Source organism: Cajanus cajan, chromosome 1 (assembly GCF_000230855.2).
Source record: "Cajanus cajan strain Asha chromosome 1, NIPB_CcT2T_4, whole genome shotgun sequence".
NCBI classification, from domain to species: Eukaryota; Viridiplantae; Streptophyta; class Magnoliopsida; order Fabales; family Fabaceae; genus Cajanus; species Cajanus cajan.
The window spans coordinates 80552831-80566693 of NC_138517.1; the positions used below are offsets into that span (position 1 = coordinate 80552831).

The window sequence follows — 13863 nt, forward strand, 5'->3', positions numbered from 1 at the left end:
TAATTGTCAAATCGTGTATCAAAACATATTTAAAAAAGAAAGAAAGGAAATATTAATTAATTGATTATTTAACTACAGTCTTCTACAATTTTTTTATTCCCTCCAATTATTTTTATAAGACTACCAATTAAAAGTGTTACGTGATCATTTTTATAAAAGTTAATCTAAAATATATTTTGTATGAATTATTTTTTAATAAAAAATATCTCTAATTAAAGTCATTTTTCTAAATTTAATAAGTAGTGGGTATAGTAAGAATTTCATTAATGCTAAGGATAATTTTAGAATTTATTTTTAGAATAAGTTCAATGTTATCAACTAATTTAACTAATCCTTCACAATCTTAATAAATTAAGTAATTAAATCTTATAAAAAAAGTATGAGAAAATAAATAGTTAAAAGAAATACACTGAAATATATACTTCATTTGCGTGTTATCTTAAATAATTTTATATGATCAAGAAAAGTTAATCTTATAAATTTTAATAATTTTTTTATTAGAGACAACACAACACAATAATTTTCTAAAGAATATTACTGGAGATAAAAATAGAAAAAAAATAATTAATATTATATTAATATACTCCCTCCATACATAATTTTTTATATTATATTTTAGGCTTTCTCATTTGTTTTATTTATTTATTTATTTTTATAATTTACATATTTCAAATAATAGATATTTATATTCCATCATTATTCTTATTAAAGATATTAAAAAAAGGGTATTTTGGACTTAACATATTAATGTATATTAAGAAAAAATTCTAACAATATGCTCTTCCATGAATTTTTTTATAAATATATTCTTTTTTATTGATTGAAATTTATTAAAAACACAAAATTTAATGAATTTCATATTCTATTTAATGATTTTCTTGCATAATTTTGTAGATTTTAACAAGTTCTAATTAAAGAGTATGTATTAAAAGAAGTGTCTTAACAAATTTATTGTTTAACATTTTTCGATACAATATTAAATAATTTCCAAAGAATGTAAAAACACCAAATATTTATATTTAATGAAGAGAGTAAATACTAATTAATGAAGTTATTAAATGTGATTTAATAATATTTAATATTTCAATCAAAGATTCTCTTCACGTAATTAAATACATGCTAAAGTGCAGCAACTTTATTGGTCTATGTATATTTAAAGCATCCAACTATATACTAAATTTGTCAAGACTTCATTAGTTGATGTTTAATTAATGAGACAACCTCAACATGAATGTATGAATAAGAAAGAGAGAAAGTGCAAATTTAAGGAAATTCCAGCTGGTTGCTTCAGATGTTCTGTCTGTTTTTGATCTTCTCCTTCATTTCTCATCTCCGATGATTTCTCCCGCTCAGTAAAATCCAAAGGACAAACAAAAAACAACAACAAAAACAAAACTTTCTTTCATTTCAATTCCTTCTCTTTAGATTGGCATTTTGCTTCTGGGTCATTCCCCCAGACCCTTTTCTACATTCTGGTAAAGTTGTTTTCTTTTTATTCTTCTCTTTTCATTTTACCGGTTTTTGCTTCCTCTTGTTGCCAAAATCAGATTTAGAGGGCATGTTCATTGATATTCATTCATGAAATCATGAGCATGGTAAATGTGGCATTTTGAATGTGGGATCTGAGAAGGAATTTTTGTCTCTTTGTTTCCTTTCTATGCCCATATTTTTGGCTTGCTTTATCAGCTTTTACCATTTTTGTTGCCATTTGGGGACTATTTCCTGGGACTCACGTGTATAATGTAACCCAAGTTTGAAATTTTTAACCTTTGAATAAAGTTGATGCAATGATGATGGAAAAAAGTGGGGTTCAAAAGGAGCTTTTGTATGGGGTAAAAGTTTCTGGATACTTTGCCTTTTCTATGGTTTTTCTAGAGGCTGCTTTTGTTGAAAATAATGGCATTTGGTTCTGGAAATGCTTTCGGTTTATTGGTTTTTACTCTCCTTGGGATCAACTTCCTTGTAAATTTGAAAAAGTTTTGGTTCTGAGTTTTACTATATTTTTTTGATTCAAAATGTCACATTCTTAGTAGGGGTTGGGGTTTGTTTCTTACAGGAATAGGGCATTAGTAGCTTGTGTTGGAAATGATTGTCCATAACTAATGTCTGACATTCGAATTCTGGAGTAAGGTTCTTCCTCTATCTTAGAGGATTTGAGATCAAGGTGCAATTTGAGGAGTTTCGTCCTTATTTGACAGATGGGGGTGAATTGACTTTGAGGTTCTCAGAGGCTCCATCCTACTTGTAATCTCATGAAGTGGAGCCGCTCTGAGATACCTGTTGAAGCAAGATGATTGAACAATTCATCAATTTCATTATTCGGCCTCCCAGGTATTACATTTTTCTGTATTGGTTGGTGGCTCACCATTAGTTTATTTACATTCCAAGTTTGACAAGTGAGTAGCTTTTGGGTGGTATTCTATTGTCTATGAGGACTTGTGTGTTCAAGCTGGTAGGTTCTTCTTTTCGTTTGATTGAAATTCGCTTTGCATTGTATTTTTTTATAACTGAACATGCATGTATCATTTTTGGCAAAGCTACGAGACAAATTTCACCAGACTTAAATTACTGTTGTTTCTGATATTTTTATTGTATTCACCTAATTCAACTTCCTAAGTGGAAATAGGTCAGATTTTTAAACAGATTTGTAGGCCAGGTCAAACTTTTATGTAGGTCAGGCTCAGGCCTTTAAAAAAGACCTATAACATGTAAACAGATCAGACTCAGGCCATCTATATTTGTTGGAATTCAAGAAGAATTAGAAGGCTTAAACTCATATATTTTATTCATATTTGTAACCTTTTAAATACATAATTGAAAGTTGATACAAATTCTGCTCATAAACATAAAATTAAATGACAAATATAAATACTCATAAAAGTGTAACAGCACCTATAATTCCTATAATTAAAAAATCATAACCGTAGGAATTCTAATAATGCTCCATTAATATGAAATAAACTCAAATAATAGATGCTGATTCAGATTCTCAACACTCCTCCTTGAATCAGTAGCTATTAACTCGAAGTTTCCCTCTCAAGTTCTCAAACTTTCCTTTTGGAAGTGCCTTTGTGAAGATGTCTGCCAATTGATCTTCTGTTATTCAATCTAACTCTTCCTGTCTTTGAATACCATTTATTGGAATTTGTCATATCAAATACATCTTGCTTAAAAGTGTGACCAAATCTTTCATGCCAAACATTACTCTTATCAATTTTAGCAATAAAATCATGATCTTCAATCAAATCAAATTTCAAATAAAAATCGTTTTTGGTCATCTCAATCTTTGCAATCTCTAAACCATGTTCATCCATGATAAAACAATAATTCTCTTTAAAAGAGACTCCATAACCATTCCTTAGCATTTGTGGAACACTAAGAACATTTTGATCCAATTTTGGAATGTAGAGAACATCTTTAACAATTATCATACATTTCTTGGTTGCAATAGAAATTGTACCTTTTCCATTGGCTTGTACAATTTCACCATTTCCCATCTTGACTTTTGGCTTAATTGATTTGTCAATGGAGGTAAAAAATGATAAATATTTAGTCATGTGACTAGTGCAACCACTGTCAATGAGCCAAGTATTCAATTCATGTGAATTGAATTCTTGAGATGCCATAAATAAATACTCATCTTCATCATCATTTTTTTCTTCAACCACATTTGCCTGTTTTTCTAGTTGTTGTTCAGGCCGATTCTTCTTTAATCTGCAATACTTTTCACTATGACCATTTTTATTGCAAAAATTACGGTGAAAAAGTGGTTTATCTTTAAACCAACAATCTTCTTTAGAATGGTTGGTTCTTTGACAATGAAAACAAGGCAAAAAATTTCCTTTTCTCGAAGAACCTTCATCTTTTCCTTTGTTCTTATTGAAAGTTCGTGACTTTCCAAAATTCCTTCCATTGTGCTTTGCTCGAAAGGCACCTTCAACAGCTTCATCACTTCTAATGGAGACTCTTTGCTCTTGTGCGTGAAGTTTGCTGGTCAATTCAGTAATTGTGAGAGTTTGCAAATCACAAAACTCTTCAATTGCAGAAATCTTGGCTTCAAATCTTTCAGGCACCGAAACCATGATTTTCTCGACAACCTTTTGATCTATAAATAATGTTTCACCAAGAAGTCGCATTTGGTTCACAACATCCATTAATCTGCCAGAATAATCTTTGACAGATTCATTATCCTTCATCTTCATCAATTCAAATTCTCTCTTCAATGTGAGAAGTCTAACAGATTTGACTCTGCTACTGCCTTCAAATTCATCTTGAATCTTGTCCCACACCTGTTTAGGTGTTTCCAAATCCATGATTTTAGTAAAAATATGATCTGCAAGTCCTGCATGTAGACAAGTGATGGCTTTATCTTTCTTCAGCTTCTCCTCCTCATAAGCTTTGATTTGTGCAATGGTTGGATTTTCTCTCAATGGTGGTGGATCAGCTTCAGAAATTACAACATTCCATAAGCCTTGAGATCTTAAAACAAATTTCATCTTGACGGCCCAAATATGATAATTTTCACCATTAAACATTGGAATTGCAGGTGAATTGGTGGAAGTAGACATCCTTGCACCAAAAATTGTTTAAACAATAAATCACTCAATTTTGTGTGACCTCAATGTGTTTAGCGCTCAATAAACTTTTCCTCACAGCCCGTAAGAAGCAAGCTCTTGATACCACTTGTTGGAATTCAAGAAGAATTAGAAGGCTTAAACTCATATATTTTATTCATACTTGTAACCTTTTAAATACATAATTGAAAGTTGATACAAATTCTGCTCATAAACATAAAATTAAATGACAAATATAAATACTCATAAAAGTGTAACAGCACCTATAATTCCTATAATTAAAAAATCATAATCGTAGGAATTCTAATAATGCTCCATTAATATGAAATAAACTCAAATAATAGATGCTGATTCAGATTCTCAACAATATTCAAGTAAGGCTAGGCTTAGGCCCATTAAAGCCTAGTTCGACCTGACATATTTTTACCCCTACCCTTGCATCCAATGCTCTACTCGTGGTTATCTTTTCTTAAGTCAATTCAATGCTCTACTCGTGGCTCTACTCGGTCTGACAGTTTCAGAGTATCTTCTTTGTCAAATATACAGGGCTGAATATGATCCAGATCAATACCTATGGGAAAAGGAATTCACCCTCGCAGGAAGAACATACCAAAGGCAGGATTTGGAGGCAAGTATGGACATATTTTTGTTAGATTCAACAACTATTGCCCACTTTTAGAAGTTACTTTACGATTACAATTTACCACAATGTTCCTTTTTTTTTTCTTTTTCCAAAACCTTGCAGCTCAAGAATTCCAAAGGCTATACCTTGAAGTGTAGTCATTATCTACCTTCACCTTTCCCTGAAGATGTTTCTCTTCCTTGTGTTATATATTGCCATGGGAATAGGTATGCCAATTTTTTTGGATACTGCTATCACTGCAAGAAATTCTATAAAGACCATTTCTTAACATCTTTTTTTCAGAATGGCACACTCATTTCATTCTTCTCTTTTTTGATATGTATGTACATGTACAATGATACAGTGGATGTAGGGCAGATGCCAATGAAGCTGCTGTTATTCTTCTTCCATCAAATATTACTGTTTTTACTCTTGACTTTTCGGGGTCAGGCTTATCTGATGGGAATCATGTTAGCCTTGGTTGGCATGAAGTAAGTAACCTGTTTTTGCATGTATTTATTTCTTTAATTAGTTTCCAAAATTACGTCCTTTATGCATCTAACTAATTTGCCTCTTGAGTTTCTTTATATTATATCTTACATGAAATTAACAATACAATACATGTATAAACTTGCATGCTTATTTGTGTTATTTTCCTGTAATGTTTTCTCAAGTTTAATGCTTCCTGTGACAGAAAGACGATCTCAAGGTGGCGGTGTCCCATTTAAGAAGCAACAAACAAGTATCTAGGATTGGTCTTTGGGGACGATCAATGGGTGCTGTTACTAGGTATTACTTCTTTCAACCAGCTTGTTTGATTTTTAACGATTTTGGTAATAATTTCTTTCTATATACATTTATTACATTAATTGTACTTAACCAGAAAAAAGGCTTCTCATGCTAAACTCTTAAGACTTCAGTGCTGGGTGTTAAAACATCCCTCCTCTGTTCCGTATGTGTAATTATAACCCACATATATGAGAAACTATTGTAATTTATTTCTCACTTTTCTGCGGTGTGGTGTAGCCTTCTTTATGGAGCTGAAGACCCTTCTATTGCTGGAATGGTGTTGGATAGTGCCTTTTCAAACTTGTATGATCTGATGTTGGAGCTCGCTGATGTCTACAAAATTCGACTTCCAAAGTTCACTGTACACATACTCTCTCTCCTTCCCTCCCTCTTTCTGTGTGTGCATGTGTAGTACTTTAGATTCTACCTTCCCCTTTTTAGTAGTAACTAGTAAACGTGAAAGTAAAAAAAGAAAAAGAGAATATCCATTTGGTTACCTGGTAACTTTCTTGGAGTGATATGAACCTGCAGTCTATAGTGCATGATATATGCTACAGGTGGTGGCTCATCAATCTGAAAATTTTGAGGTTGTAAGTCTATACTTCTACTTGAATCTGGAAGGCACGCATATGTTTTTAGTTTTGAGTTAAAAGTCCTTGTCTGCATGCATGGAAAATTGTTTACCCTATTCAATGGACTTTAGTTTAGTGAGGCTTTTCTGATTTACAGATTTATTTTGTTGGCCAACCTGAGCGAAGACCATCACAGTTTTTGTTGGCATCGTACTTTAATCTTTTCTTGTTCAAATGGGAAAAGGAATTCCAAAGTTGAAGAATAAATTATTCTTCATTAATAAGATTAGCTTTATAAATAAGATATTCAGGATTTAAGGTTCCTTACCTTTAAGGGTTGCTTTTCTATTTGGAAAATTTTTAATAATATGAAAGTTATGGATTTATTACAGCATCTTCTTGGCATTAATTACTAACTAATACTAATCAGGGTATATTTTATCTGATTGAATGGACGGTATAGGATGATTTCTTAATATCTAGGAAATAGGAAGTGTTAAAGTCTTTCATATTAGAGCTTCATATCTGTATTCTTGACATGGTTGACATTGTTTAGTTTGCATTTATGTTTAATGCCCTTTTGTTATGGTTTTTTCTTTCATTTTTCATGCGAGGTGGATCTAAAATCAATGGCGTTAAACTTAGATTGTCTTCTAGACTGTAATATTTTGGACATTTCTAGTTCTGGTTAAGTCTGAGATTTTGCCGATTTGTTCCACAATTAGGTTAAAATGGCTGTACAATACATGCGGCGGGTTATAGAGAAGAAGGCAAAGTTTGATATTATGGACCTGAACTGTTTGCAGGTATGAATTCATTCTGCATTTTTTTTAATATCAAGAATGACAGAAGTTTATCTTGATCTGTTCCACTTTTGAAACCGGAGAATTATTAATGTAAACTTAATTTATCATGCATGTTTTCACCTTGAAATTGCATCTTTGGATTCACTTAATTTTAAGGGAGAATTGCTATTTTTTTTTTTTATTCTGAGGAAGATTTTGATTATAAGTTACTTTAAACAAAAAAAAAAATCTAATTCAAACATACTCTTTGTATAGTAGCATTTATTTTCTGGCTAAGCAAATAGTTAAGTATAGTCACTTCCTTTCCATGACTATCTTAATGCTTTAGAAGCTTACAGGTTGCACGGAAGACATTCATTCCTGCTTTATTTGGACATGGTAATAAGGATCAATTCATTCAGCCTCACCACTCTGATCTCATCTCTGAATCATATATGGTATTCTTCAAACCATGGAGCTAATGTTTCAAAAGCAGTATGCAGTTTTGCACTCTTTTAACATAAACAAAATATCTAACTTGGTCTCTAAATTTTTAGGGAGATAAAAATGTCATAAAATTTGATGGTGATCACAACTCCTCTCGACCACAGTTCTTTTATGATTCAATTTCCATTTTCTTCTACAATGTCCTCCACCCTCCTCGCATTCCTAGAGCTCGTAAGCATGAGAAATATTTTGATTTAGGGGATTTGAAGATTGGTTCTGCTGTGAACGAGGTATATAGCATTTGGAATCTGTCTTAATTTGCTGATTGATTAAGTACTATCTTAGTATTTTTATCCCTATGATGACCACTACCACTGGTCAAAATTGATGATTCCAGTAAAATGTCATCTGCACTTTAGTGAATGTATTTTGTGAACTCAAACAATGATACATCAGCAAGCTTCAAGTGACAGTTACAAATCGTGAAAATAGAAAAGGCAAAAGGAGATATAGGATCTTCTAGCCTTAACTTCCCCAAACCTGTAAAATTTGAGATCAACTTTCATTTCACCTTTTGGAAATATTAACATAAACTATTATTATTCAGATATAAACACTAATTTGCTTTTGTTTTTCATGCTAGAGCCTATTATGTGAGATATTCTCTAGTCTACGGTCTGAAACTACTGATGATGCTGCGAGTTCATCTTCTGCTCCTCCAATCATTCCGAACACAGCATCAGTTAGTGAACTTATTTCACAAGTTGCTCCAGCAACTGCTGCTGTAGGATGGCTCTTTCTATCTGTCTGTTATTTTCTTCTAAAATCTTTGTTCTTTTTAATTCATTAATTGCTTGTAATGCAGGATTCCATGATTAGAGAGGAATCAGCGCATGGCAATGATGAGCCTGCAGATATGAAGGTGAGTTTGTCAAGTACCATCTCTGAAATTAAGAAATTGTTCAGGGCTTTTTTCACAGCTAGATTGCACTGTTGGAAGCAAATTACCAGTTTACGGCATGTATTGCTATGTTTATATGTTTAACACTTGATGTGCAAAAAAGTTGAAAACTTGCACAGTTGCATTCATTCTTTATCAATAAACACTGCTTTTCCTTTCTATAATCTGATCCAGTTTCTATCATATTCACCATGACTTAGTGTTCCAATCAGACTATTAAACCATGAACATCATCTTATTCTTTGTATTTGAATTGTTGTAAAATACTAAAAATGCACTTGGATTTGATTCTGTGTAACTGCTTTATCTTTTTCTTCAGAATTTTTTTTTGAAAAGATATTTTTCTTTAGAATTTGTTGAGCACACAATTTGCATCTTCGTTTTACAACAAAACATAACCTGAGCTGAATTTTTTTTTTTCATCCTATGGTGCACGGATGATATATAACTTTCTTGTTTTGTAATTTGTATATTTCTTATAATTTATTTGCTTAAAATGGTTTAGCCCGTAATCAGGTCTATGCCAACATGCTCCCAGCAGGTCGACACATTCTTTAATGAGTTAATCACTCATACACTGTTAGTGTAAAGTTTTTTTACACTAGTAACCAATCATATCTTTTAATAGTACCATGTCATTTGCTTATTTAATCAAATAAAAATAAAATAAAATAATTTAAAAGATATGATTGGTTGCCAGTGTAAAAAACTTTACACCGGCAGTGTATGGATGATTAACTCTTCTTTATTTCTTAAAACTTTTGTAGTAATAATTTGCTATCTTTTGCATTAATGGTTTAAAATGTGAGCATGTAGATCTTGGCTCATTTATTTGTCCTAAAATTGACTGTTAATGATTCAACAGGATGAGCAAAACGGCCCGAATGATGATTATTACTCATATACTAGCTCAGCTAGAGAAAGCTGGGGCAGATGTTCTTCTTTAGTACTCAGCGATGAAGAATCTTGTCAAAATTTTAGGGATGATGATAATTGTTCAGAGGTTTGCCTCTCTCAACACACACGTGCATGCATGCACACTGCACAAAATATTTTATCTATTAATTAGTTGAGGACAAAAATGATTTGGAAGTGATGTGATAAACTTATGTGATGGTAACTTGTCTTCTAGTTTATAACAGTGTTATGCTGTTTTTGCTTATGCTTTAGTTAGTTGCTCTTTGGATAAATTTCTTTGCACTTATAGGAAAATAAAATAAGAATGTAAAATGAATTGAGCTTCTCTCATAAACTTAATTCAACTTATGTACTTTGAGTCTATTTGGATAAACATTTCTATAAATACTTCCTGGAGAAAAAATAAGAAAGAAAAATGAAATAACTTTTCTCATTCGTATTTATATAATTTTTTCAAGGTCCATAATAAAGTCACTTTTTTGTATTTTTAAGAGTTCATTCTAGCTTGTAAAAAAAAAAAGTTCATCCTAAAAGGCCTATATCTAAAAGATATATAAATATAATTTTTTTCAAGACTCATCTTTAAAATCTTTCTAATTTTTTTTATCAAAAGATATTATTATTAATTTTAAGAAAATCCCACTTTAAGATTTGTTTTAGACCTAATAATGTGTTATGTTTAAGTTAAAAATAAGCTTTTAGAGAGGCAAATATGAGAGATTATGAAGTTTATCCAAACAAGGCCTTATCTATAGTAGACTATTATATATTCTAATAATTCATACATTATTGACATGGTTGTGATGTGCTTCATGCGTATATAATATTGAAATACTCTTGAAGGTATTTGCGACACCTTTGGGAAGTTTGAGAGAAATACCAGCAGAGGCAAAAGAAGATGGGAAGGATGAGAAGAAGAAGAAGAAAAAGAAGAAAGCTGAAAGATCCTCAAAGAAGATAAAGTCTGACAGGTTTGAGAAGTGGGAGTCCCTAAGTCGGCGGCTGCGGCTTTGCATTTTGAAGGGATCTTCCCATCGGAGACAGAAGTCCTCTTGACTGCTATTGTGTTACATAGTTCATCTAACTATTTGTTTCATAACATCAATGTAAGACATTGCTATTTATAGGAAGTTCATGAAACTCAACTTGTTTGTAGGTTGACTAGTTTGAGCCTCTTCAGGGAAATATTATTCAACATGTATTCATGTGCAAAATATTGATTTCTCAATCTGGCTCATCTTTCACTACTTGTTTATTGTTGCAGGAATGAGATTCATCTGTCATTCTCACCTTATTGCCCAGTGTTGCTATTATCTATGAGATGTGTTATTCACACAACAATTTGTACAACAAAACTTTTTCTCTCTATCTTTTCCCTTCACATCACTCATCATATCTCATATTTTTCTATTATCTCTTATTTGTTGCTATTCTTTTGTTCTAAAATTTGTTGTACAAATGATATTTCTGTCAACATTGGGGGCATAATGTGCTTGTTATGTTGTGTGGCTGGTTAGCAGGGACACTTTAGCAAGTTCTTTTTATCTTATTCTAATAAATTGAGAAGTTTATTAGAATAAGAATTTCATATAACTTGAGTCTTTAAATTGAATTATTTATCTAAATGTGTTTTTGACATTTCATGTTTGAGTGACAACTGGAATGGTAATTTAAAATTTTAGTATTGTTCCTGTGTTAGGATACACACTCCAATTATCCTTGTTGTAGTAGGTCTGGTCTTGGGTCTCGGTCTTCTCGTTCAATCCGGGCGGTCCGAAGCGAGAGGGGGGTGCCTGCAAAGACACTCCAACGCTCAAGTAAGTACTCGGCGTAATAAATGCGGTAGGTCAAAAGTAGTTACGTACCTCTCAGGAGTTCTATTTATAGGTGTTCGTGTTGGGCCGTGATTATGGGTTGGGCCCCGGGAAATTAGGGGACTGATCCGAAGTTTATGCTAATTAATTTATCCGTAATTAAGCTGGTAATGACGTTGACCTTGACCGACCGTACCGATAAGTTCCGTACATTCGTGTGGGGTTGGTGGTGTCGGGTACTCGGCGTGTTCGGGTACGCAAAGCGTTCAGATTGCTCGGCCTAGTCGGCACCATACGGTATACAACCCCCTCAGCGTCGAGGATAGAAAAGATGAAGACGATAAAGAGAACTTAGCCATTGAACGCCTGGCGTTCGGATTGCTCGGCCTTATTTCTCGCGAGGCCTAAATTCGGGGGGGGGGGGGGGGTTTAATCTCCTGAAGTAACGCTGCACTGAGCTCTCGGCGTCGATGAGCCGAACCCTCCTTGGATTACGCGTTGTGAAATCGACGCGTGGACTCCGATGGAGGGTTCCTAGAGTTGCCAAGGTGGCCTGGAAATCATGCCGAGAGTTCTGATAGAAGTGGCCTGAAAACGCCCAAATTTGAGGTCGTGCCGTGGCCTTTTTAGATGTTGGGAGCCGATACCGAGACCGCCGAGATGAGTGGGCCTCAAATGTTGGAATTAATTGTTGTGCCGAGACCTCATTGTGTGTTGAAGGTCGTGCCGAGGTTGAAACGAGTGTGACTTGCCACGTTGGCCTTGGCGGTTACAGGCCCAACGGTTATTTAATCTGGACCGTTGGATGTTTTAGATCAAACGGTCCCGGTCTTGCTGAGGCTTTTCACCTTCCCCGTTTACCTCACCTATAAATAGGGGGGTGAGAATTTACTTGCTGTAAATTCTCCGAGCTCTCTCGCAATCAGATTCGACCGAGCTAACCGAGTAAGGTAAATTTTGTATTCGTTATTTTTTAGCAATAGATGGATAGGGGATATTCCTCGGCAAGGAGTTGGACGTCCTCGGAGAGTTCGGACACTAATTCAAGTAGAGAGGGGTCGGGGTCAAGTGAGATATCTAGGTTGCCGCCTCTGCAGTGCGAGGTAGTGTTTCCTTCCGACCGCCCCGAGCCAGAAGATAGTGGGGATGAGGTGGTTGAGGTCTCGCCACCGCCGAATCTGGGTGTGGCTCTGGCGCGAGCTGTCGAAGTTGACATGAGGGGGGTGAGTTCGGTCGAGGTAGAGCCTGCCGACGTGGAGATTCAGGGGGGTGTAATGGAAGTGATCGGTGGCGGTCGAGGTAAACGTAAAGTCACTTCGAGACCTAAGCCGAGAGCGAGGATTGAATATGGCTCTCTGGAGATGTCGGGGTATGAATGGGTAGACGGAGAGGTCGGCATATATTTCTCCAAGTGGTCTGACCAAGCCATGCTAGACACCTTTGTTTCTTTGGAGAAGTGTTTTGGCAGCGGAGACGGAGAATTTCCTTTGCTTGCCGAGGCGTGCGAGGACGATGGGCCGAACACTGATTTCGTCTTTCTGGAACCAAGTGACGACGAGGCCGACTACTTCTACGCCTACATGTGCTGGTTTGAAGATCTCGGGGTCCATTTGCCGTTTGATGATTTCCAGATGGGTGTGCTCCGAGTGCTAAATGTTGCGTCGACCCAATTACATCCGAATGCCTGGGCGGCAATGCAGGCATTCCGAAACCTCTGTCTATGCTTAGGACTCACGCCTCGGCCGTTGGCGTTTCTATATTTTTATACGTGTCGGCCGAGTAAACCGGTGAAGTGGGTATCGTTGTCTCGGGTGCCGAAGCGTGGGTTTCTTCAAGCCTTTACCTCGTCCTACAAAGGGTTTAAGAGTGGGTTTTTTAAGGTTCGTTGGGGGTCGGACATGAGAGATTGTTTCTATGATCGCGAAAACACTCCCCTATTCCCCTTCTACTGGACGAGGCGTCCGACTCGTTACGAGGCTATATCAAAATCAAAACTCCCTACCGAGGACATAGAGATTGTAGAACTCCTCGACCAATTGCTGAAGGAACTACCCGTCCGAAGCCTCCTGGATATTTTCGAGACGTCTCATTTCGAGATGGTCTTGCTAGGTATGTACCTTAGGTTTCGGTAATGTAGCACCGTTTTTAATTGATGTTAAAATTTGCTTTGTTGTAGGATTGATGGCCGGAGGCAAACTTGACGTGGTCGCGATGCTCGCCAAGAGGGCGAAGGAAGCAAAGGAGAGTGGAAAGGTGCCACCGGCGAGATCGGCCCTCAAGGCACAACGAGACAAGCCTCCTCACATCCTGATTCCGATGTCCGATCCCAAAAAGAAAGGGGGGTCGTCTAGGGTTCGGGCGGCCGAACAAAACCTTGAGTC

At 35.2% G+C, this 13863-nt stretch overlaps 1 protein-coding gene across 5 annotated transcripts; it reads left to right on the forward strand.

Moving 5' to 3' along the window:
• Nucleotides 1-1203: 1203 nt before the first annotated feature.
• On the forward strand, nt 1204-11316 carry LOC109804183 (uncharacterized). 5 transcript variants are annotated; one of them, XR_002240218.3, is made up of 15 exons: nt 1204-1475; nt 2057-2331; nt 5121-5202; nt 5320-5423; nt 5561-5687; nt 5891-5985; nt 6223-6346; nt 7283-7363; nt 7702-7800; nt 7900-8079; nt 8433-8573; nt 8655-8711; nt 9616-9753; nt 10512-10774; nt 10933-11316. XR_002240218.3 is itself a non-coding variant. In XM_020365975.3 (14 exons), exons 3-14 carry the CDS (start codon nt 5129-5131, stop codon nt 10722-10724), a joined length of 1437 nt encoding a protein of 478 aa, XP_020221564.1. In that variant the 5' UTR covers nt 1204-1475; nt 2057-2331; nt 5121-5128; the 3' UTR covers nt 10725-10915. The 5 variants fall into 5 exon arrangements, 4 of the variants coding, with proteins under 4 accessions (XP_020221564.1, XP_020221558.1, XP_020221562.1 ...); XM_020365975.3 differs by lacking the exon at nt 10933-11316 and having other exon boundaries at nt 5121-5206; nt 10512-10915; XM_020365969.3 differs by lacking the exon at nt 10933-11316 and having other exon boundaries at nt 10512-10915.
• Nucleotides 11317-13863: the final 2547 nt, after the last annotated feature.